The sequence below is a fragment of the Zonotrichia albicollis genome, chromosome W, assembly GCF_047830755.1.
Source record: "Zonotrichia albicollis isolate bZonAlb1 chromosome W, bZonAlb1.hap1, whole genome shotgun sequence".
Taxonomy (NCBI): Eukaryota; Metazoa; Chordata; class Aves; order Passeriformes; family Passerellidae; genus Zonotrichia; species Zonotrichia albicollis.
In genome coordinates, this window is record NC_133859.1 from 18,489,257 (window position 1) to 18,515,108 (window position 25,852).

At 44.0% G+C, this 25,852-nt stretch overlaps 2 protein-coding genes across 9 annotated transcripts in view; one reads left to right on the forward strand and one right to left on the reverse strand.

Moving 5' to 3' along the window:
- The window catches only part of LOC141726930 (ubiquitin-conjugating enzyme E2 R2), a 113,136-nt gene extending 106,591 nt beyond the window's left edge, over positions 1–6,545 (forward strand). For both annotated transcript variants that reach the window (XM_074532033.1, XM_074532034.1), the window contains 2 exons: positions 4,063–4,197; positions 5,600–6,545. In XM_074532033.1, coding sequence (XP_074388134.1) covers positions 4,063–4,197; positions 5,600–5,819 — 355 coding nt within the window. In that variant the 3' untranslated portion in view covers positions 5,820–6,545. The remainder of the gene's footprint in view (positions 1–4,062; positions 4,198–5,599) is intronic.
- Positions 6,546–11,103: 4,558 nt separating this feature from the next.
- Positions 11,104–25,852, reverse strand: part of LOC141726929 (ubiquitin-associated protein 2-like) — a 197,520-nt gene continuing 182,771 nt past the window's right edge. For all 7 annotated transcript variants that reach the window (XM_074532024.1, XM_074532029.1, XM_074532028.1 and 4 more), the window contains 7 exons: positions 19,571–19,649; positions 17,912–18,126; positions 15,390–15,489; positions 15,199–15,306; positions 13,683–13,750; positions 12,782–12,970; positions 11,104–11,297 (listed from right to left, as the gene is read on the reverse strand). In XM_074532024.1, coding sequence (XP_074388125.1) covers positions 11,205–11,297; positions 12,782–12,970; positions 13,683–13,750; positions 15,199–15,306; positions 15,390–15,489; positions 17,912–18,126; positions 19,571–19,649 — 852 coding nt within the window. In that variant the 3' untranslated portion in view covers positions 11,104–11,204. The remainder of the gene's footprint in view (positions 11,298–12,781; positions 12,971–13,682; positions 13,751–15,198; positions 15,307–15,389; positions 15,490–17,911; positions 18,127–19,570; positions 19,650–25,852) is intronic.

The following is a 25,852-nucleotide window of genomic DNA, read 5'->3' on the forward strand; positions in this document are numbered from 1 at the left end:
AGTCACACATGGTTGAACTTTTCTGTGGTTTCTGTCCTGTCAGATCCCCTGTTCTGGGATCCCTTCCTGTTACTGTACCCTGTTCTGGGATCCCTTCCTGTTACTGTACCTTGTTCGCCTTGCTTACCCACAGCAGCAGGGTTTGAGTTAAGGAGAATGGCCAGCTCTTAAGGATATGAGCAGTGATGGAGCTGATCTAATGTGCTGGTCAGAAATGAAAAGTGCACAGTGTCTCACCTCTAATAGACAGTAGATAGATTGTAGTAGAGTGGGTGCTAAATCCAGATGTGAATTCCTGTCCTTGGCTTTCTCGATATTTTGCTTGCTTTACAGTAATGATGCTGAAGCGGATGTGCTGGCTTTGCAGCCTGATTGCTGATAATTCAAAGGCTTTTAAGTGAATTCTTGAATTGAAGTAAAAGATGTTTTATTTTCTGCTCAACGTTCCAGTCTGACCAGACAGCTTTTTCCATAGTTGCTGTTCTATTTCCTACTGAATTACATTATTTGGAGAGTAAATTGTATATGACTCTCCTGATAGCTATGCTGAACAGTCTGGCCAGATGTGTTTAGTTTCAAAACCTTCCTATAAAGTTGTCATCCAAATGGCCAAATGTTTCCTGGAATTGTATCCCAGATAAATTATTCTGTGAAAAACTGAGCTTATTCTTTGAGATTTTTAAAAGATTAATAAGGGATAAAAAGGGACAAATATCCAGCACTGTCATGTTTTTGGCAATTGGCAAAAAAACATACCTTTAGCTTAAAACAATGTTCTTCTATATTGTTACATGACAGGGGGTACATGCATATTCATGAGAGTTTATACATTATTCAAACATTCCTGGGAGTGAAGATGTTCCAGGAATTCTTTTGCTTGGTTTTAACCTTTGATTTGTCTTCATGACATCTTGTAGATTAAATCAATATATTTTATTTCTTCTTGTGATTCCATCTTGCTGTTTTTACACGCCTTGATAACAAACAATCAATAAATTCTTCTCTTGGTGTTCTGGTTTTTGTCCCTGTTATCTTATCCTTCAGATAAGATAGTCCACAAAATGTGGGGAACCATCTAATTATCTTACACCATTCTCTGAGTTAGTTATGTGAAAAAGCATTTTAACATCACATAGTCTCTATTTTAATATTATGCTACAGTCTAAGATATATTTACCACACTACTATTTATATAAGCTATATGGTGCATACTTAAACTGACAGATTATACTATACCAAAAAGCAGTTAAAAGGAAATATAAATTGTACCATATCAAAATCTTTGTGATTAATAATAATATGCCAAAGCTAATACATAAATGTGAAAGCTAATACTATATTGTCATTTATAACAATATGCTTGTAGATATGCTCAGCGTGCATTGCTCTGAATATGCCTCTAAATCAATTCAAGTACAGTTGGGGCTGTAGTCTCCTTTAATCATGTTCTGCAAAGCAGTTGCTATGTACTGCTGTAATTCAAGACTTATTTCCTTGTCTCTTGTTTTTCCCTTCCATTTAAATTAAAAGCTGTTCAAAGCAGGACCACCTCAGACGCAGGAAGCTATTGCAGTGGTAGCTACAGCCAGGTGGCCAGGTGTGTAGAGCTGCCTGATGGGATTTGCTGTTGAGTTTTGTGCTGGTTGTGACACTGTGTGAGGAACAAAGGGCTAAATCTCTGAACTGCAAAGAGCTGTAGGAAATGCAAAAGGGTCTGGCCAGCAGAGGGAGGTGATGTTTGTCCCTGATAAATGCCAGCAGAGCAGGGCAGCTGGCTAGCTCTGGGCTGCTGCTAGAAATCCAGGAAGGCTGTCTGTCTGCCAGGAGTTACGTGACTGGCTCATGCTGGCTTTGCTGAGTACCAGCAGTTCAGTCTTGCTGGGCCCTTGTCGGTTTGCCTAAGTGTTGAGTACAGCAAGAGGAAGGCAGTGCAGATATTTTTCAAGTACTGCTACAGCAGTCTTGGCACACAGGCTGAGGAGAAGGGACACCTGGCCACAGGTCCAACCTCTTAATACACTGTGGGGTAGGGAAGGCAATGCAGCCTCATCTGATGGCTTTGGGTTGTATCAGTCAGGATAAGCAAAGAGCCTGGCTTTCTGCTGTGAGGCTGAATGTCATGAAGAACAGGCTCACTAAGCAGGTTTCCAACCCTGCACTATCTATGGGTGGTATGAATTAACAGAATTCTGGTCTGATGCAAGCTTTACCTGCTGCCCTGTCACAAATGTGTACTGACATGACAGTCTGTCATCAGATTAGGTCTTTGAGGTTTGTATTGTGTCATCTTCCTTATGCTGATCACCAAGGTCTGAAGTTCATAAGTATTTGCTCTTACTTCAACTATTGTCCTGTTGCCTTTTTCCCAACCTGGAAATGAAACTCGAGATAATTTTAGTAAGGAGGTAATATAAAGGGGGATCTTTATTTGAAGGCTTCCAGAGGCAATTATGGAAAGATGTCCACAAAAGCCCACCCCCCCACAGGGGTGAGTACATTTTTATAGGAAATTATCATAATTAATAAAAAGCACCAATTAGGAGGACAAGTGGTGATGCAATTTCCCCCCAGGTTAAGCCCCTTCTCATGAGTCCCTCCTTCAGCACTAGTTGTACTTTGTCCATGAAATGTATCTCGAAGAGTTGTTCTCAACCTTGGTTCCCAGAAAGAACCAAGATAGCATTGGGGTCTTGTACATCCCGGGGCTTGGAGCTCTGGAATTTGTTTTGTCTTTCTGCCTAGGGAAAGGCCATAGAAAAGTACTGGGAAATCTAGTCACTTATACAATAGACTACACAGCTACAAATATATGTGTGAAGAATATAGAAAACATAGAAAAAAAAAAAGGCAAAACCCCAATGGCATCAGTCCTTAGTGTATTGGGTTTGCATGGCCAGGTTTTGACAGCAAGGGGGCTACAGGGATGGCTTCTGTGAGAAGCTGCCAGAAGCTTCCCCCATGTCCAGCAGAGCCAACACCAGCCGGCTCCAGGATGGACCCACTGCTGGCCAAAGCTAGGCCAATCAGGAATGATGGTAACGCCTCTGTGATAACATATTTAAGAAGAAAGAAAAAAAAGTGACTACGCAGTTGTAATTGCAGCCAGAGTGGGGTGAGAACGTCAGAGGAACAGCTCTGCAGACACCAAGGTCAGTGGAGAAGGGGGGCAGGAGGTGCTCCAGATGCCAGAGCCGAGAATCCCCTGCAGCAGATGGTGAAGACCATAATGAAGCAGCTGTCCCCTTCCATCATGGAGGACCCCATGCTGGAGCGGAGGGATGCCTGAGAGGGAGTTGTGAACCTGTGGGAGGCCTGTGCTGGAGCAGGTTACTGGTAGGGACCTTCAAACCCATGGAGAGAAAGGAGCCCATGTTGGAGCAGGTTTCCTGGTAGGACTTGTGATCCCATGGGGGAGCCACACTGGAGCAAGTGGTGCCTGAATGACGGCACCCCATGGAAAGGGACCCACACTGGAGCTGGAGAACTGTCTATGGGATGGACTCATGTTGGAGAAGTTTGTAGAGGACTGTCTCCTGTGGGAGGGACTCCGCATTGGAGCAGGGGAAGGACTCCTGTCCCTGAGCAATGGCAGAAACAATGTGAACTGACCATAACCCCCATTCCCATCTCCCTGTGCTGCTGGGGGGAGGAGGTAGAGCTGGGAAGGAGGCTGGGATGGAGGGAAGGTGTTTTATTAAGGTCTTATTTTACTTCTCATTATCCTGCTCTCATTTTGTTAGTAATAAATTCAATTAATATCCCCAATTCAAGTCTGTTTCGCCCGTGATGGTATTTGGTGAGTGATCTCTCCCTGCCTTTATCTCAACCCATGAACCCTTCATTATATTTTCTCTCCCTTGTACAGTTGCAGAGGGGAGTGAGAGCAGCTTTGGTGGGTGCCTGGCATCCAGCCAACATCAACCCACTACACTTAGATATCTTTAATTATTCATAAGTTTTGACTTTAAACATGTTTCTGATGCATCACCCACAGAAATTGTCAGCATCCAGAATCTGTGAATGTGTTAGCTCTGACTTTGCTGTTGTGATTACCTGTTTCAGGACTATCTTACTGAGTGTAATCTCTTTGCTTAATGAGCCCAACACATTCTCTCCTGCCAACGTGGATGCATCAGTCATGTTCAGGAAATGGAGGGACAGTAAAGGAAAAGACAAGGAGTATGCTGAAATCATAAGGTAAACTTTGCTCTGTGTGATGCTGTGCTACTGGCCTCCCACTTTGAATCCGATGAAATAGGCTGATTTCAGAATTTGCTAAAACCAGCTTCTCACTGTGGTTGCTCCTTTCAAAATGAATTTTACAGCTTTATTCCAAGTTCATTCTTCTGGACAGAAATGGTGCAAACTTGTGTCTTTGTATTGTTCTTTTTCAGACTAATCTGGCACGATACTATGCAAAACCTATTAGCTGCTAGTAAATTCTAGTCTAAGTCCCTGTGTACCTTTGAGGACTGCTTGCATTGCTTGAGATGTGATTCAAACTGCCTTCATGCTACTAGTTCTGTGCTTAATTCACTCATGAATCATAATCTTGTCCCTCCAATTTGAAGGAGTATCAGTAGGATTTGGCAAGTGCTTGCACAGCTGGGTTTGATTAGCTGGAAGTGCTGTTTAGTCATGACTGTCCTTTTCTGAGAAATTCATGGTTCATCAGGTGCTGTAGGGAGATGTAAACTTGAGCCAAGATTGCTGTGGAGTGAAAATGGGCAGCCCATACTGCAGTGGGACTGCTGTCATGCTTGCCTGGGGCAAGACCAGGTATACCTTGACTGCTAGCTGGATATACCCCTGGTTGGAGCTACGCAGGGCAGTCAGTCACTGTCCTGGGCTGTGCAAAGAGCCTTGCTGGGAGGTTATTTTAGTCCCCTCCAGCTGCATTGGCTTCAGCTGGATGTACTCCATAAACCGAGTATGGCAGACTGAGCACGTGGGTGGGAGTAAAGGAACAGGCTGCCATCTGCTCCTCTCCCTGCTGGGAGGCAGCAACAGTTCGCAGCTCAAATACTGCTGAGGCACCAACCAGAGCCCATCCTGGAGCAAAGGGAAACACTTGTTTCCTGCTATCCTTGGTCAGTGTTGGGGTTACAGCTGCATCTCAGAGTGCAGCCACCTGCTCTTACCCTCCAGGGGGAGCTCAGAGCTGACAAATGCTTGTGGGAATTAGAGTTTTGAGCATGTTAGGGTAGAGTCATCAGTGGTAGAGAGTGGCTGTGGATAGCATCTCTGGATGGCATTTCCTAAGTCATCTTAGGAAATCTGTGACTATCCCTTCTGTAAAAAATGTAATGGAATTTGCTTTGAGTTCTGGCAGATCTCTAATACAGAGTCCTGTAGAATAATTGATTTCATATGTTGCTGAGAGTATGTGTGCTGCAAACACCCTTGAAGTGCTCCCAAGCTTGGGGCTGCAGGAACTAAATCTGTTTCTAGTGATGCTTGTGGTGCTTCAGCCAAACATTAGCTCTTCTGACTGAGCTGCCAGGAGGGCTGGGCAGGGGGTGATTGGGAGGTGGGGAGTTGAGCCACACTGCTGCCAGTACACGGCCTTGCTCATGTTGCTGTGTCCTCCTCCCCACAGGAAACAGGTTTTGGCTACCAAAGCTGAGGCAGAGAAGGATGGCGTGAAGGTCCCCACTACACTGGCAGAATACTGCATCAAAACTAAAGTGCCTTCCAATGACAACAGTTCAGATTTGCTTTATGACGACTTGTATGATGATGACATTGATGACGAAGATGAGGAGGAAGAGGATGCCGACTGTTACGATGATGATGATTCTGGCAATGAGGAGTCGTGACCTGCTCCCTCTATGGCCCTGTACTGCCCTGTCAACTCAGGCCAGAAGGGAGCAGTGGTAACCTAGCAGGAGTCCAGCAAAAACATAGTGGTGGGGGGGGGGGGGGGATAAAAAAACCTGTCTCCTGCTGTCTCCTGTTGTATGGATCTGTTTGCTCCTTTTTTATGGACCTCTTAGAGACCCTCCACAGAATGTCTGAATTCTTGCATTCTTAACCCTTTCATCACTGTATTATGATTTCTTTTTTTAAAAGAAATTCCCTTTTTCACTTCTACAAAATGCTCACAGTGAAACATGTTTGCTTGTGTTTAGATTCTTGAATTAAATACAGTCTTGCATTGAGATGTTTAATGTATTTAAAGCTGGAACAAACCCACTGGAAGATGAATTTTCAGGAGCTCAAGTACTGCATTTACTGGGAAGAAAAAAATCCACACAAAGCAAATTGCCAGGGTTTAGCTGCTCCATTTATAATAGTAGCGTGTGTACATTTGTTTAGCCTTGTGGTGGTGGCTTTTCCTTTATAAGGTGTGGGGTGGAAAGTGTAAAGCTACTGTGTGTTGAGCTTGATGGGATGTTACTGAAAGGTACAGGAATCTGTTTAGCCTGATCAAATTAGGAAGTAGCTGGCCCCTGGATCCCCAGAGGGCACAATCAGCTTTGTCTCTGAAAAAGGCTTGTGATATGAACCCTAAAATAAACACTTAACACTTCACATCTGTACAACTGAGCCCTGGGTTGCATTATTTTTTTAGACTAGGTCTGGGTTGAAAAAGTTTCATTTAGCCATTCTTCTGGGATCTGCTGTTAGCTGCCCCTCTACTGAGGGAGGAAAACAGAAGTGTATCCCACTGCCCAGTGGGCCAGCATTCATCCTGAACTTATTTTTGGCAGTGGGAGAGTCTCCTTCTCCAGTGCTTGCTAGTAGCCCTTGCCTCCTGCAGCCCAAGTCCAGTGCTGGCCTGAGCCTTCTTTCTGTTGCTTATGTAGGTCACCTGCTGGTAAATGCAGCTCTGCTGTAGCTCTGTGGGGTTGGCAGAAGATAAAGCTCCCTGGGGCAGCCAGGCTGTTCCTGTGCCTGCAGTGGCTTCTGGGACATAGGGCAGAGAGATGGATGGGTGCTGGGCTCTCTCCTGCCTGGCTGGGGCACAGATGGATGTGTGTAGCCCCACAAAGAGAAGGGTACACAGTGTTTTCAGGCTGAAAAAGAAAGCCAGCAATCAGGGTTTGACAGCCTATTTAGGAGTATGCTTCAGCTGATGCCCTGAGCTCAGCCTCCTGTATTATTTTGGGAGCTCTTGGCAGAGCTTAGGGCCCTCAGCACCCTCACCCCATTGCAGTGTGCTGTAGTTCAGCTGTAGTGCAGTTCCCTGAATTCACCTTTCACATGGATTGGCAGCCAGCCCTGCCCTTCTGTGCTGAGCCCTGGCAGCCCCAGGAGCAGATCAGAGGTGCTGGCCCTGCTTGGGCGAGACCCTCTGTTCTCACAAGAGGCAGTCACCCTGATAAGAACTGCAGGGTCAGACATTTGGTATAGCTTGGTGGTTTTAATGATACATCACCAGCTGCAGTCCCTCAAGAGGTACTTTGGTGGGAGTAAACTTTGTTCTGTGATCAGCTTGGTGGGAAGCAAGGAGCAAGATGAGAGTGAGCAAGTTTAAAGTGTATTGCCTGTAGGGAGAGGAGGGGAAGGCCTGTGGGGCTCTGTTTAAAGTTATCAGAATGTTGCTTGGCTGGGGTTTGCTCCAGCAAGGACAGTCCCTGTCCCTCTGCCCCAGCTTGTGCTAGTGTGTCCTCAGCAGAATGAAGGCAGCCCAAGTGGTAATACCTTGTCCCCAGTGTGTTCTGTGATGGTCTGCTCTGCTTGCTTTTTACCTGGGGAGGCAGCTGGAACCCTCCTCAAGTGTCCCACAAGGGCTCCTTCAGGTCATCCTTCCATCAAGAACTAACAGCCCCTGGTGCTTTTTGGAGCCAGCAGTGGGCCTCCCCCTCAGCTCCCAGCTTCACACCAGCCCTGTGAGAGTGATGCTGGTGTTGGTAAATGGGCCTCTGGCACTTGATGCAAGACTGGTCTCAAGGTCACACTGGGCCAGGAACATCAGCCTCCAGCTTTGAGGGGCTGTTGGGGGCATGAAGGAACAGACTATGGCAACACTGGCTGTGCTGACTTGGTTTGAAATGATACTGCAGCTTTCAGGATTTCCCTTGTATTTTTTACTGTCTTCACTGTTCACTGTATGCTCTCCAGTGAGTTGTATTTTCAAGCTTGGTGTTGTAAGATGCATTATCTCATGTTAACCTTTTTAAAGACAGAAAGCAATCTATTTTGAGAGCTCTGACCATAACCAAACTAATTTCTCTTCCCCACTGTCCTGTTCAGTGTCATTGCTTGTTGACTTGCTGGTTTCATTTTTTGAGATATAAACTGAAATGAGGGTATTATGTTTGGGTTTTGGGTTTGTTTTGGTGTTGTTTTTTTTTTTTTTGAGCTTTTTTTACCTATTTAAGAAATTGTGGAAAAATGTTTATCTGATCTTTGTATTCTGTTTTTTTCTTAACCTTTTTCTCATCTCAGCCAATATTAGTGTTTACATTAGCAACTACCTGCCCTTTCAAATACAGTTTTACAGTTTTCAACAATTCTGAAACCAGCAGGGTACACTACATTTCTTAGTAGTTTTCTTAGCTGAAATCCCAGATGGTTTCCTTTTTTTTTCAGTATAATTTGCCAGAAACAATTAACTGATGCATTTTTGTGTTGTCTTCCTCTTCAGTAGTTTTGTCTTTTCTGCACATCTATTAATAAAAATGTGAAATGAAAATATGCCAGTACTTTTACTTCCCTGTTAATTGAGTTAGTCTATTTGCATGGGTTACTTAAAGCTTTGAATAACAGCTGTTCACAAATTCAGTGGTGCTCCAGTATCAATACCTATACATGTACGTAAATAATCTACAAGGTTATTGGAAAACTAAAGCTGCTGTTTGACAGCTGTCTATACCTTAAAGAACAAACTGATTTGGAGAAGCACTTTGGCAAAAAGCCATGAGATTTGCTGTTATATTTATTTACTCATCTTAAGTCAGCAAAGAGGAGACCAGGGAGAAGACTGTTAGCGGTATCATATGACTGCAGCAGGATGCAAGGACTTAGAGTAATGGTGATGCTGGCATGGGGTTGGGGTGCTGCTGGAGGCCAGTTTTCTGGGGCAAGGTGCTTTGACTTCATGCAGAAAATCGGCAGAGGAATTGAGGTAATCACTGCCAACCACCCCTTCAGGGTGCTTACCCTGCCTGGCCCATGCTGTTCCCTCCAGGCTCAAGAGTGGAGAAGTATTTGTTTTTGCAGTGCTGAAATTAGCAGGACACATGTACAAGTGTTGTATTTGCTATACAACATTGTTTGCAACACAGCAACAGCCGAGTCAAATGTGTTTGGGGCCTGAATGTTTCTGCTTCACAGCCATGCTAGAGGAGTGGTTATGGCATTGCAGAGCTGACTTCCTAGAGGAGTCTCCATGTTGGGGAATGAGACGGTGCTGTCTGGGCCTTCTGACTGGGATCAGGCCTGCTTGTAGCTCCTGCCTGCCTTGAGCTGACAGTAGCTTCTTGATCTAGCAGGTGTTGTACCAAAACCAGGACAAACACTCCACACTGCCCTGTCACTGGACAAACCTGGCTGCCCCTTGTGCAGTGGTTGGGGGTTTTTTTCCTCCATTTACTTGATGGCCAAGTGCAGCAGAGAAACCTTGGTTCTACCATCACTGTGGAACAGAGACTTTAAGAGAAAATTCCCACAGAAGAGCCTGGTTGGAGCAGATGATAAGGGGAAAACATCCTGTTTAGGCTTGCAAGGGGAGGGAAGGGAGGCAATAAGTCTCCAGCCTGCAGAAACAGATTGTTGTATTCCGAGTGCAGGACTGAGCACTTCGCTTTATTGAACCTCACCACAGACCTTCCTCCTGATGGAGGCCCTGGACTTCATGGGCAAAGCAAGGAAGGATAGTGTTGCTGTGCTCCCTCCTTAACATTCCCAGCTGTTCCACAGGGCCTCAGACAGAGCACAGCAAATGCAGAACATGATGCTTGTGGCAGAAGTCAGGGTGCTGCCCAGGATCCCAACCCAATGCAGCTGCCTATGAGCTTTCAGTACCAAGGTGTGCTCACCTTTGTCACAGTATTCAGCATCCCCAGCATACCCATCTCTTGCTCTTACCTTCCCAGCAGGAGGAGGTAGGGACAGGCTGTAAAAGCAAAACTGCTTGAGGCCTTTGAAAATGCAAACACTAGTGATACACTCAAAAATTTATTAGTTGGAGGGAGAGTTAAAAAGAAATAAAACTCCTAAAACATTCACTGCACTGGTGTAAAACAAGAAAGACGAGGAGTTGCCTCCAGGGTATTGTTTTAGAAAAAAGTGGGGAGGGACAGGTGAAGTTTCCATCAAGTAGCTGTGTCTTTTCTGGGCAGGGTGGCTCAAGGCAAAAAGAGGAACAAGACACTGCTTATACTTTAAGAAACCGCTACATAGTTTTTGCCTCTAATGATAGAAAGCAAGTTGCAGGACCCACTGAGCAATCCAAAGTCTCTTGCTAGAGAAACAGAAAAACCCCAACCCAATACCAAAACACATAACCACAGCCTCCCCCCCCCAAACAAAAAAGGCCTTTATTATTAAAAAAAAGTGAAAAATAAAAAGGTGAGAGTGCAGCTCAGGGCCACAGTGAACAAACTGCCCATGAGAGTTCATCTTCCACTGCAGGAAGGAATGAGGACATGAAAGAAAGAGGAAGGACCCACAAAACTTTTTTTTCCCTTACCCCAGTCTGTTTTTTATCTCTTTCAAGTAACAGCTATATTGAAGGGCTGAGGGCAGAAATCAAATAAACAGGACACATCTTGACTACTTCTTTTTTTTTTTTGGGGGGGGGGGGGGAGCAGGTCTTATTTGCCTGAATTTAGAATTGCATTAAATAAATGGGCTCCAGCTCAAAAAAAAAAAAAAAAAAAAAAAAGGCACAGTTTGTCTTTTGACAGAGTTATAAAGCTTAAAAAACCAAGGAAGGATGATCTATCTGATGCAGATGGGAAATTCATAATAAGTTTCCCTACAAAGAAAATAAAACAGGCTGCAAGATGCAGAAAACAACATTTAGCCTCTATTGCATTTACAAATACATATATAAATATATTACATACAACAGCAACTTCAAGAGGAAGCAGGCAAGTCACACTGAGAATGGCTGCCTGGCTGCAGTTCTCCCCCATAGATGTTTGGCTGAGCAGTAATTTCTCCTAATAATTCTAGGAATGGGGGTCAGCTTTTTATTTTTCTCTTTTTTTTTTTGCCTCCTCTCATTCTCTCTCCCCTCCCCAGTTTTGGATTTAGTTTGTCCAGTATGGAGAAGTACCATAGGTTTTGGTAGCCTGAGACTTTTGCTGCATGGTGCTGGGTTGATTGCGTTGGCCAGATCCACCCTAGAAAGAAAGGAGACATGAGCACCAACACTACTAGGAAGACAAGCCTGTCCATACATAAGCAGAGGAGCTTCCACCAACACAGTGATGCTCCCCCCCCCCCCCCCCCCGACAGATCTGTTTCTGCTCTGCAACATCTCTACATCCTGCAATCCAGGACAGTCACAGAGAAATCAAACAGAAGAGCAAGGACCACCATCCCACTCCCTCCCATTCAGGTTTAATGACAAGGAAGAAGAGGAGCAGGACTGGGGACAACAAAGGAACTCTCCCAAGGTGAACAGAAGCAGTACACCAGCCAAAGACGACACACATTAAGAAACAGAAGTAATTTCCTGTTTCTTGATTCCAAGGCAGAACGTTTTTTTGGGCAACATTTATAGTAAGGAAACACATGGGCTGGTAAAACCAAACCAGAAATTGGAATTAACATTCAACCTGCAAGGGGATGATTTCCCTGCCAGAATTACAGTACAAGTGTTCACATCTTGCTCTTCTGCCACAGCCAGGGGACATCAACACTTGCCTGGGCTTCACACCTCACAGCCCATCTCTCCATGCCCCACATCAGGATGGCCTCTTCACAGAATCACAGCCTGGCTGAGGCTGGCAGGGACCTCTCAAGGTTTCTTGCCCAATCCTTCTGCTCAAGCAGGGTTGTTCAGACCTATGTCCAGATAGCTCCAAGGATGGAGACTCCACAACCTCCCTGGGAAACCTGTGCCATGCTTGGTAACCATCCCAATAAAAAAATGTTTCCTGATGTTCAGAAGGAACCTCCTGTGTTTCAGCCTGTACCCATTGCCTCTGGTCCTGTCACTGGGAACCACTGAAAAGAGCCTGGCTCCATCTTCTTTGCACCTTCCCTTCAGGTACTTATATATATATATATACATACATATATTGATGAGATCTCCCCTGAGCCTTCTCCTCTCCAGGAGGAACCGTCCAAGCTCTCTCAGCCTTTACGGATAAGAGATGACCCAGTCCTTTCATCATCCTTGTGGCCCTTTGTTGGACTCTCCAATACATCCATGTTTGTCTTGTACTAGGGAGCCCAGAACTGGACATGGGACTCACCGGTGCTGAGCAGAGGGGAAGGATCACCTCCCTTAACCTTCTGGCAGCACTCCTGCTAATGCAGCCCAGAATGCCTTTGCAGCAAGGGCATAGTGCTGGCTCATGGTTAACTTGGTGTCCACCAGGATGCCCAGGGCCTATTCTGCCAAGCTGCTTTGGCCCCCAGCATATACTGGTGCATGGGGTTGTTTCTCCCCAGGGGCAGGACTTGGCATTTCCCCTTGTTGAACATCATGAGATTCCCTCCCCAAGATGGCCAACAGTATTGAGTCTGTCAGTCTACAATTGCTGTCAAGGCCCTTTCCCAATGAGCAAAGCAAAAACCAGAAGGAAGCAAAAACCCCCAAGCCCTTGCTAGGAATCTGCCCTCAGGCACACTGAAGATGATGAAGGGGCTGACTCACCTGCCCATCTTGCTGAAGGTGGTGATGCAGCATCTGGGAATGAGGCTGCTGATGTGCAGGGAGGATATGGAGAAATGGGGCTGGAGCATAACCTGGGGCAGCAGCAGGGTTCAGCCCAGTTGATCCGAGAGCAGAGGGTAGGCTAAAAGAAGGTGGTGTGCCAGCATGGAATCCCTGTTTGTCAAATGTCTGCACAGGAGGCGAGGGGGACAGCATCAGAGACTGGTGTGAGCAGCCCCATGGTGACCAAACATGAACAAGAGTGGCCCAAACACACATCACCTGAAACTTTCCTCAACCCCCCACAGAGCAAGCCAAGCTACACCTGCAAGCACTTCAGCAGATGAGCTTCAGCTCCTTTTGTCATCCATTCTTCTGAAATAATTACTCCAACATTTCATTTTTATTTCCACAGCTACTATGCTCCTTTTTTCCCTGACCTCTTTTTATTCAGTGGGACATGGGATGGCAGCAGTTGCCTGAAATCAGTCCTTCACACATTATGGGGTCTCAGGCTGAAATTACAAAAGCAGAAGAACCACTTGCAATAAGATTTTTTTCCCCCTGACCAAAGCTCAACCCAGCCTCTTGACTCACTTGCTTTGAGGGATATTTTGACCAAAGATATTAGTGCCATCACACTTCATTTGCAACCAGGACACAGCACATGTGGGGCAGTATGGGCAGCGTAGAGTGCCCACACCTATGCCAACAGCTGCCATCAGGAGCAGTGGGACAGAGAGTGAGACTCCTCTCCAAAAGCAAACAGCCAGCATAAGAAATGCCACAGCCTGTTGACTCGGAGAACCAAGTGGCTTGGGAATGACCCCAACCTCCTCCACAAAGGGATCTATCGGTCAGGCCTCAAGAGCACAGGGGAGGAGAGTCCAGCATTGCTCACCTGAGTCTTGTTATAGACTGAGCCACTGATATCAGGCACACCCGTGTTACTTGAGGTCACAGAAACACCTGGAAAACAAAAAGCAGCCACCAACAATGGGAAAGTCAACCATCACCTAGCATGAGCCCCATGCTTTGCTCCCAGCACCTCTGACAGCCTCAGTGGATGCACCTTTGTCTGCAACCACTACACCCCACACCCTGCTGCTGCTGCTGGCCCACCCAGTGGGGTTCTCCGTGCTGTCAGACAAACAGCACTGGACATGGGAAGAGAAGAAATGGTTACGGTTCCTCACTCCCACTGCAAAGCAGGAAAACAGTCAACTGGAATAAATCACCCACATTCACAACCCAGTGGTTACCACTTGGATTCAAACGCACTTCACCAGGCAGCAGTTTGCTGCATCAAACACTCATTTGAGCTCACAAAAAGACAGCTTTCCTCTAGGATTGCACTGAGCAATGAGATTCAGCATCTGCTACACATTTGAACCCTTGTCCTTTTACATCCTGCAGAAGGGTGAGGTCTGCAATGTTCCTCTGCCCAGAGAAAATTAATATCACTGATTCAGGCTGCCTTCCATCTAGACAGTCTGGTGCCATATCAGGCTCAGGAACACTCACCAGCAAGGTGATTTTCACATCAGCCACTTATTCAGTCTTACAAAGACTGTCTCTAATCATTTCACTTGGTTCAGAATAAAATTAGCTGTTCCTTTGGCCAGTGAATCAGAGGACTGGGCTCAGAGGGTGTGCACTGCTTTATGGTTGTTCCCTTCCAAGGACATTGCTCCTTTTTGTATTGCTCCTCTACAGATGAGAGCGAGAGCGTGATCAGCTCTTGGCTGAACACAGCATTTCAAACACACAGCAAATGCTTGGTACTTTCTGAAGTCCAAGGATGAACTAGTTTGTGCTAAGCAGCTAAGTATACACTTCTCAGGTCTAACCAGCATGAGCAGAATAAAGCTTTCATATGAGCTGTATAAATTATTCAGCCTTTACAGTCACAAAGGAAACATTTTCAGGCACAAAATAAAGTGATGACTTACAGGGTGTACAGACAGAAGCCAAACAGCCCAGAGACCTGTGAATTGCCCTGTTCAACCCTAACACACGGCTACCTCAAGTGACTGCCAAGAAATCCGATTTAGTCTTCATTTGGCAGAGGACAATTTCAGCAACAGCATCCAACTGCTTAGGCTTCAAAAACACAGCACTGTTGCAGGATCACTATATTCTTCAGCAAAGAAAACTTCAGCAGAGGAAACAGCTTACCATTTCTCCCATGTATAATTGTGGACAAAGCTGCACATCAGCCACACAAATCCTTATGCAAAGTTCAGCCATGATGTTTAGAAGGAACACTTGGGCCATTAAAAAAGCATTTTGTATATGGGAGATGGACGAACAGCTTGGATCGTGACCCTGTTTAGAGCTGGCTGCTGTGTTGACTGCACAGCACTGGGAGTTGGCCCTACTAAATCCCACTCAAGCAACCTCATGTTTCATGTTACCTTTCCCAGGTCCAGTGCCAGCAGATTTGTTTTGTGCTTGAGATGACCCACTGTAGCCTCCTTTGCTGTAATCTCCAGCTGCTGTTCCCTGTGTTAAGTCATCATAGCCTGCCAGTGTGTACAAGACAAGGTGTTACAGTGAGCAAACAGCTCTACAGATATGCATGTGAAAAGCACAGTGGTAAGCATACCTGCCCCATAGCCATGCTGCCCATAGCCACTCCCTTGCTGAAAAGGAGTCAACGTGGTGTTCAGGTTGACTCCATGCTGTTTAGCAGATGTTGGAGGTACCTGGACAAAGGAAGGAAACAAAAGACTGTTCACCAGAGAATGGCACACAAAACACAAGGTCCCTCTGCCATCTAGTGGAGAAGGCACCTTCACCTTGTGGGAAATTCAATCTGGAGTTGGGAGCACTGGGCTGACATGGGACATGGCATTCATGCTTCCAGAAGTAAATTGCTGTAGTGGCTTTATGCAAGCTCCAAGTTTTCTGCCAGAGCTGCCCTCCGATTACATCACAGCCCTCTCTCAAAACAGGCTGTGTATTTCTTTAGAATAATAGAATCATTAAGGTTGGAAAAGACCGCTAAGATCAAGTCTAACCTTCAACTGAACACCACCTTGTCAGCTAAACTATGACACTAAGTGCCCCGTCCAATAATTTCTGGAACACTTCCAGGGATGATGACTCCACCACCTCCCTGGGCAATCCATTCAAATGCTTAATCACCCTTTCTGTGAAGAAATTCTTCCTGATGTCCAACCTGAACCTCCTCTGGCACAGCTTGAGGCTATTTCCTCTTGTCCTGACCCTTGTTCCCTGGGAGCAGAGCCTGACCCCCACCTGGCTGCACTCTCCTGTCAGGGAATTATAGAGAGTGAGAAGGTCTGCCCTGAGCCTCCTTTTCTACAGGCTAAACATCCCCAGCTCCCTCAGCAGCTCCTCATAGGACTTAGTCTCTAGACCCTTCCCCAGCTCTGTTGCCCTTCTCTGGACACCACCACCTCAATATCTTTCTTGTAGTGACGAGCCAAGAATTCAACACAGGATTCGAGGTGTGGTCTCACCAGTGCACAGTACAGGGGAATGATCACTGCCCTGGTCCTGCTGGCCACACTATTGCTGATACAGGCCATAAGGCCATTGGCCTTCTTGGCCACCTGTGCACACACTGGCACATGTTCAGTGTGGTAATCACATATCCTCTGAACAGAGAGAGACATAGCTGTCCCAGGATTTTCCTAGGAAGCTGTGAGAAAATTAGAGAAAATAAAACAATTATTATCTCTCTTTCTGTAACTGTTGTTTATAGATATGGTTCTGCAGAGTGTGCTATTCATAGTTCACCAATAGTGTGAGAGGTTTTTACTTTGAGACCAATCAAGTCTCAGCTTAGTGAGTTGCATTATAAAAGGACCCGCTACTTTCATTAAATGGGCCTTCTGATTCACCTTATGAAGACTGGAGTCTTTCATTCTGTCCCTGACTCAACAGCATCAGTTCAGCTGGCTGTTGACCAGCACCCCTAGGTCCTTTTCTGCTGGGCCACTTTCCAGCCACTCTGCCCCAGCCTGTAGCACTGCAGGGGTTTGGTGTGACCAAGTGCAGGACCCAGTACTTGGCCTTGTTGAATCTCTTTCATACACTGACTGTAAACAGCAAATTGTCACCCACAGAATCAAATGAAACACCAACTTCTGTCCAAGTCTGTTTCATAAGACACAGTCATACAGGGTCCTAAAATAGAGTCATCTACCCTTCTGCTTGGAGCATCCCTCTTCCCAAATAACATTTTCCCTCCTGAGACTCCCTGCTCTCTGAATTAATCCAGTCTCCTCCATCCTCAAAAGGATTTCTTAGGCATTCTCGGCTCTCTGACAGCTTTGGATCTCCCTTTGACTATCTGGAGGGCGCTACAGGCTTTCAGGAACACCAAGTCCAAGAGCTGCAGCTGTCTGCTATTTATAGTAACCTGCACAGGAATCTATGAGCTCTGGCCTTTTAAATTTCCCATTTTCTTGAGGAAGAGACTGCAGCTATTTTCTCATGCTTGCATGTTTTTGGAGATCCCTTACAGACTGGGAAAGATGACTGTTCTGCTGCCATGAGACTCCACCTGGAGTACCATATCCAGTTCTGGGGCCCCCAGTACAAGAAAGACCTGTTAGAAGAGGTCTAGAGGAGGGCCATGAAAATGATCAGAAGACTGGAGCACCTCTCCTTTGAAGAAGGGCTCAGAGAGTTGGGGCTGTTAAGCCTGGAGAAGAGAAGGCTCCAGGAATACCTTATTGTGGCCTTTCAGTACTTAAAGGGAGCTTATAAGAAAGACACAGAAACATTTTTTTACCAGGATCTGTAGTGACAGGACATGGGAGAATGGCTTTAAAGTGAAAGAGGGTAGATTTAGATTGGACATAAGGAATATGTTTTTTCCAGTGAGGGTGGTGAGACACTGGCACAGGTTGCCCAGAGAAGTTGTTGCTGCCCCATCCCTAGAGGTGTTCAAGACCAGGTTGGAAGGGGCTTGGAGAAACCTGGTCTAGTGAAAGGTGTCCCTGTTCATGACAGAGGCATTGGAACTACATGATCTTTAAGGTCCCTTTCAACCCAAACCATCCTGTGATTCTAAGATGTAGAAGGTTTGGGCTGAAGAGAGCAAACACCAGAGAGGCACACAGGGAGGGTTACAGTTTAGGCTATCACACTTACAAACATGGTTGGCCCATATTGGAATGCACTCGGAACACCGGGCACACCAGCATAATAAGGTAACCCAGTGTAGCTGTACCCTGGGGGCAGGGTCGGATTGAGGAATGGCTGCTGAGTTGTATGGTGAGTCTGAGTCTGGTTCTGCTGTGACTGAGTGAGCGTAGTAGCAGGAGCAGGGGAGGCAGAATCCCCACGGCCAAATTTTGTTACGTCACCTGCAAAAGAACAAACTCATCAGAAAAGCTATCAATGCTACACCAGAAGTGGAGAATTCAAAGGATTCAAAATCTCTGAATACAAGTAGACAACTACAGAAGAGAACACATCCTACATTTGAAAGCCTGCAGTTGTTCATGGGAAGCCCTCTCCCAGTCTCTGTTCCTGATTGCTACAGGGACATTGCTTGTTAGTGGCAGAGAACTCCATGCCATGGCTAATCCATTGTTAAAATGGAGATACCAATACTTACCTATCTCACACAATCTGAGCAGATTCATTATATCAGATCATTGCAATAAAACATGCTAAAAGCAAAACTATGGTAAACAGCCAAAGAGCAGATAGTTGTTGGGTTAAAATGTGACTCTCCTAGAGGTTAAACTGATTAGCTAAGCTTCATGGGCTGAAACCAAGTCAGGATTTACAGGAAGTGATAGGCATATTTTTGTCAGACTGTTTATTTGCCAAGCATGACTAGAGTTAACGTCTGGTTCCTCACACCACCAAAGTTCTGGAAACAATAGCTCAAGGCCAGGAAAGCAAGACTTGCATCATGGCTCACCTTTTTTAAGAAGTAGGAAAGGAAATTCGGTTATTACTCCAAAAGCAGACTCCCAAGAGAAATGATTATGCAGCAGAAAAACTCCCAAACACTTGCATTTTCTGGTGGCCTACAGAGCACCATGCTCACTTGTTTTTAGGGAGGTGACATATATCACTCATATCTATCTCATTCCCAACTAATATTCCTTTATATTGGTTACCAAAAAGTATGACAACACTTAAAATCATCGTTATAGGAATTATAACACCTATAGCTACAGTTTAAAGCTGTAATCAGATTGTAGTGAAAGAAAACCACTGTCTGAAAATCCTGGATAGCATTAGAGTCATCTTTGCACAACAATAACTGAAGAGTAAGAGCAGGAATGAACAAGGGCTTCTTAGACCAGGTGCTTTTGGGAATGAAGTACATTAGATTTGGAGAGGGTGAGAGGGAGCCTGATAGAGACAGCTCCTGCTGAGAACATACAAGTATTAAAATAGCAGTAACATAGGAAAGCAAGCCAGTCAAATTTCAAGAAGAATAATTAAGCTATGAAATAGTTTTCAAGCACCTATATGCACTTGGGAAGGACAGTAGATGACACTACCATTTAAATTTGTAACAATTTTGCACTTAATCTCAAAGGGAATCCAACTTACTCTCAAGAACCGCTGAGTCACATATGAATTACTGACCAAAACCATGAAGAAAAAGAAAAAAAAAAAAGAAAAAAAAATCAACATCAGTGTTTAGAGAGAGATGCTTGCTTTTGTTTGGCTAGTTTGGCCTGATGGGTTTAACTACCTACAGAAGGGGCAAATGACTGCTTTTTCAGCAACAGCAGGATGACCAGAACATCTCACTCACCATCCTCATGTTTAATTAATACTCACCTGAGAAGGGGTTGTTAGCAAGGCTTCCATCTCTGCCTGTCAAGGTTGCAGGAGCAGGAAATGTAATTCCGTAGTAATCCTTAGAAAAAGACATAATCATTTATTGATAGCTGAAATGATAACTAAGCTGGACAACTCTTATGAACCCTTATATTTTTTATAATATAACCTGACGAAGTGAAGGGAGATGACCCATCCTAATTGATCATCATCGAACTCCCGTTTATTGATTCAATCAGTCACTTTTTATAACAGTGGTAATTAAGCTCATACATATTGCAAAATCCGAGCTCATCATAGGTCACAGATTTAAACATTAATCCCTCCTTTTGTTTTCAATACCTGTGGTTTGTTATTGAAACCAAGATTTGTGTTCTCACCCTGATATGAGTGGTTCTCAAAACTTACTTTTACTTTCCCAAAACAGCCAAAGATAGTCACGTGTTATGAGAAAACTGCCTGAGAACCTTGCTGTTTATAAAAATGTGCCTGAGAACCTTATTATTTATGGAAACAGGCTTTGGAACTGCTGCTTACAGCTGCCTTTTACTTTTCCATCAGCTGTGTATTTTCATGGCCTTTTTTCCTTCAAGCCATGTCTGAGCAAAATTCTCCAACATATTCCCGCTTTTTTTTTTTCTTTTTTTCACAAGGAGGTTAGTATGCCGGGTTTCTCTATCATTCTACTGACCATATCCTAAATACAACCAAAAATACAAAGCGAAATAAGTAAAAGCATTATAAGCACTCTTAGTATCTCTATAAGGTAGTCCCAACAAATGCAAATAATAAAATAAACACCTAGCATAAATCAAACTTAACAGCACTTAAAATATTGAAACTTAACAGACTTATTTTCAAATCAACAGAACTTAACTTAGCAGAACTTAACTGACTTTAAATTCTACATAACTTAAACCTAATATAATTTTATCTTAACAGAAAACTTAACAAAACTTAACCTCAACAGTATTTAATATTTAATGGCACTTAATAGATAATTTAACTTAAACTACTAAACAACTAATAAAACTTACTATAAAAATAAAAATAGCATTTACTATAACTTACTTACAGGCCTGATTCTAAAATACTAAGCTAAAACAACTTTTTTCACATGTTTGCTATAGCATTTTTATACCAAAAAGCACACTCATAACATCTCACTCATACAATCACTCCAACATCTTTAACATTTTTAAATTTTTCAAAATACAGTTTTGGAGTCTGATGTTCTACCAACTGAGCTATCCGGGCTTCTGATGTTCTAAAGTCTGTTAATACAGGTGATTTTAAGACAGCATAACCAATGTTGAGCCAAAATCGGTCGAAATTTGACCCACGCATTCACTGCTGATTCCTGTTTCACAGTCTCTGCTAGGAAGAACAAAAGTCCCTTTGACTTAGGTGGGAAACGTCCTGATAGTCCTTGGTGTCGTCTGTCCACCATCACTGGCCTCTCAATTGCTGACAAAAGTCACAACTATTACGGTTGTTAGGTCTCAAACTGTAGCTTTTGCCGGCTGCGGGGTGGAGGGAGAAGTGCTCCCGCTGGAAAAAGTGCTCCAGTCCCACGGTGCATGTGTCGGAGCGGGCGAAACCCCCGCGGTAGCTGCGGTCGCTCCCCCCGCGGCGGCTCCACTCTCCCCCCGCGGCGGCTCCGCTCTCGCCGCGGCGGCGTGGCTCGGCTCCCCTGGCGGCTCGGCTCTCCCCGCTGCTGCCTCCGCTACCGCCACTACAGCGCAGCATTTCAGGTGGTCGCTCGCCGCGGCTGCTCTGCATGGCGCAGCATCCATGCCGAGTTCGGAGCGGCACAGCCCCGCAAGCGCCCTGAGCCGCGGCTGCTGGCTTGCACTCAGAGACATGCAGAAACAGTGCACTGTACGTCACCCGCCATGGCTTGCTTAGCTTCTTGGCAGTTTTATCACTCTCTAAAGCAGCCTCCAATAATAAATCACCGAATTTACGCCATTCCGTTAACTCGTAAACCGTATGGGGGTTAAGGAAAATCCCTCTAGCATAGCCGTAAATCCAAAGTCCTGTTAAATCCTTTTGCCAATCCACCCCCTTAACCTGCCGTTTTTGTAAATATGCTGCTTGCCTTTTCATACCTAATTTGCCAGCGCTGGTTGCAGCCTCTTCAAGGTCCGTGCAGCACGTATCAGTCAGGCTCGCTTTTATGATCACCTGAGGCACAACGTGTATCAGCTTCTTTTTTATCCCGTTTATCGCGTTTACTGCCGTCCCGCTGCTTAGGACCTGACCCGGTTTTCACTCCTCCGTGGTGCGTTGCAGTATCACATCGGTTGGTTCACCATTTGATGAAGTGAAGGGAGACGACCCATCTTAATTGATCAGCATCGAACTCCCGTTTATTGATTCAATCAGTCACTTTTTATAACAGTGGTAATTAAGCTCATACATATTGCAAAACCCGAGCTCATCATTGGTCACAGATTACACATTAACCCCTCCTTTTGTTTTCAATACCTGTGGTTTGTTATTGAAACCAAGATTTGTGTTCTCACCCTGATATGAGTGGTTCTCAAAACTTACTTTTACTTTCCCAAAACAGCCAAAGATAGTCACCTGTTATGAGAAAACTGCCTGAGAACCCTGCTGTTTATAAAAATGTGCCTGAGAACCTTATTATTTACGGAAACAGGCTTGGGAACTGCTGCTTACAGCTGCCTTTTACTTTTCCATCAGCTGTGTATTTTCATGGCCTTTTTTCCTTCAAGCCATGTCTGAGCAAAATTCTCCAACAATAACCCATATATTTCTTATAGGCATAAGAAATTTTTAAAAGAACTAAAGGAAGTTTGGGCAGAAACTGACCTTATCATGTACAGCATAGCTGAAGGTTTACCTGTATCCTCAACTTCAAAATAAACCTCTTTTACAGACTTTTTTAATATCATAGACAAACACTTAATCTCTTAATAGTAAATTAAGGGCAATGACTAAATGTTTACCCCTCCCAACCTGCAGCTCTGAGCTGTCATATTCCAGCGAGACTGTCTGGAGAAGCAACAGACCATCACAGGTCAAAGACCTAGGTTGAAGCCAGGACCATAATCACAATGTGGATGTAGTCTAAGGAGTCTAAAGGTTTTAACATGCTCTGTTTTCTAAAAGTAAAAAACATCAGCTAGGAAAACAGTACAATTATTTTAAAAACTGTTGAAAAAGAGTTATGTGAAAAACACCAATCACTCATTTTTAAAAGTTTAATTGTAATAAAATGGTTATAATATTAGTAATATAATTAGAGTAATGAAAATTTGGACAATTAGGATTGAGGACAATATGAGACAATAAAAGCAAAGAGTTACGGACAGTCTGGGTACCTTTTTCTGGGCAAAATAAGCCCAAAAAAGGTCACACATTAACAGAGGATTAACCCCTAAAAACAATAGCCCGTTGCATAGTCATACATCTCATATATGATGCATAAATTCCATTCAAACAAAGGATTCTGTCTGGTCAGTGTCAACTTCTTTCTCTTAATCCTGACGGCATCTTCAGGGCTGAGCAAGGTGGGAAGAAGTTAGTTTCTTCTGATAATGGAGCAATAAATTCTTTTTCTCTGAAAGATTTAGGTGTCCTGTGGCTGCTATCTGGTGCAAGTACCTCATTCCTTTCTTTAAAAAAATATCCAACATACATAGTTTCTACTTTAACATTATGTTATAGCCTAAAACTATATTTAATACACTACTTAAAAAAAATTAATACAGCATAACTTTCTAACGTAACACATATAATATTCATTTTAATATTTGCAAAAAGCCAATAATAAAATACGCATTTTTCACAAGTTACCACCTGATGATTGGAAAATTTACTTAAACTATGTTACAAGAGAACTCAGATCAGTAGTCTCTGAAGTGAGGTGCACAAGACAATCCACTGGGGTGCATGAAGAAATTGGTTCTGGTATAATTAATAAATACAATTTAAAAAAATTAAAATAGAGCATGAAAAAAAAATTGTTCTCATCCTTTTTTTAATTTTCATTCTTTTTTATTTTCATGTATGTTTTATGACATACATATTAGTACAATAGTATACATATATAATTTATAAATAAAAAATATATTGGGAGTGCTCACAATTTTTTTTGCTGATGAGGTGGTGCAATCAAAAAAGGTGGAGACCACTGCCCTAGGTCATTCTTCTACAGGAAGGTAAGAAAATTCTCACCCTAGAAAGCTCTTACTTAGACAGGACATGCCAGCAAAACCAAAGCAATATTTTGTCTTCAGTTTGGGACAAAAAGAGAAAAATCTGCCCTTCCCTTTCTGGGTGAACTCCACATATGAGGCTGGTACTCTACTAAGTAATTTTCCTCCTAATTCTCATGGTCTTCTCCCCATCGCCTCTAATCCATCGAGTATCTTGCATTACAATGCCGGGTATGTATTCTTTCACCACCTATATCACCTTCTGATGAGCTGTTAATAGTCGCTTGTTTGCAACAGCTGCCCAATGCACACAGCCTAAAGGGGGGGGGCATCCCTGCTAATGGGACATCAAGGACTCACCAGCATGACTTATAGAATTACATCATCCCATTGTGAAATTCCCTGCCCTGAGGGAGGAACCAAACATTCCTACCTGTATGTAATCTGGGACTTGGGACAGCATGATACAACCACTGGACCTCCAAAGAAGGACCAGACCTTTCTACAGGATCATTGCTTGGACAAGGCCACATCCATCACTCTAATGGGACTGCTACCACCACCCTAACCAACAGGGTGTCTGGCTATATTCTGACTTTGTTGGTTTAAGCCAATGTTCCTGTAGTATTGCCATTTTTGTAATTGTCCTATTAAATTGTAGTTCTGATTTGGAATCTCTTGCAACATATTTGCGTGGAGTTAATTCCTCCTGCTGGCTTGCCTTCAAACCAGCACAAAGAGTTAATGCTTTAACCATTTACCTATCCATTTTCACAGTCTTCAACATTGGAAAAGCATCCTCCTCCTTCATACTCCTCTCTACAAATTCCCCAGCACCTTCTGCCTTGCTGCATTTCTGCCCATCCCTCCCATCTCCTAAACCCAGTCCTCCATCACTGAACATGAAACCATCTGGCAAGGATTTAGTATTGCATGTGTTTTCTGTAATTTGAAACTGTGTTATATTTCATCCTCCTTTCCTTCCCAGTTGATTCCATCTCAGCCCCTCCAGCATGAATCACTTAGCAAAACAACCAAATTCATATTAAAAATCTTTGCAGGTTACTCAAAAGCAGCACTCCCATCTCATTCTAAGGAACATCATAACGCAAAAAGCAGATTTGGAAAAGAGATCTGAACAGGATTCATTGGACATGAACTGGAACTGACACAGTAGCATTTTTCCCCTATATAAATCAGAAAAAATAAAACCAAATCCACATGAGAACAGGATCTAAGGATTGCAATTATTACCACTGCCCCTCAGGTAGAGGATGTGCTGGTTTTAGCCAGGGTAGAGTTAATTTTCTTCCCAGTGGCTGGTATGGTGCTATGCTTTGGATTTGTGCTGAACACAGGGTTGATAATATAGTGTGGTCTTTGTGAGGGTCCCCAGGACGAGGGAAGAGATGAGAATCTGACCCCATGTTCTCAGAAGGCTGATATATATTATATTATATTATATTATATTATATTATATTATATTATATTATATTATATTATATTATATTATATTATATTATGTTATGTTATGTTATGTTATGTTATATTATATTATATTATATTATTGCTATAATAAAACTATACTAAAAAAAAAGGATACATCAGATGGCTCAAAAAGAATGATAATGAAAGGTCGTGACTGACTCCTCAGAGTCTGACACAGCTGATGGTGATTGGTCATTAAGTTAAAACAAATCACATGTTTGGATAAACAATCTCCAGACCACCTTCCAGAGCAGCAAAACATGGAGAAGCTGAGGCTTCTAATCTTCCCAGGAGAAGAAATCCTGGTTAAAGGATTTTTCAGAAAAAAACACGGTCACAATATAGAGATGTTTTTCTTATTGCTGAGCTTACACAGAGTCAAGGCCTTTTCTGCTCCTGGTACGGCCATGCTGGGGAGGAGGCTGGGGGTGAGTGGGAGGTTGGTAGGAGACACAGCTGGGACAGGTGACCCCAACTGACTGGAGGGATATTCCAGACCATGAGACATCATGCTCAGCATATAAAGCTTGAGGAAGAAGGAGGGGAGGGAATACATTTGGAGTGATGGAGTTTGTTTCTCCAAGTCCCCATTTACATGTGATGGAGC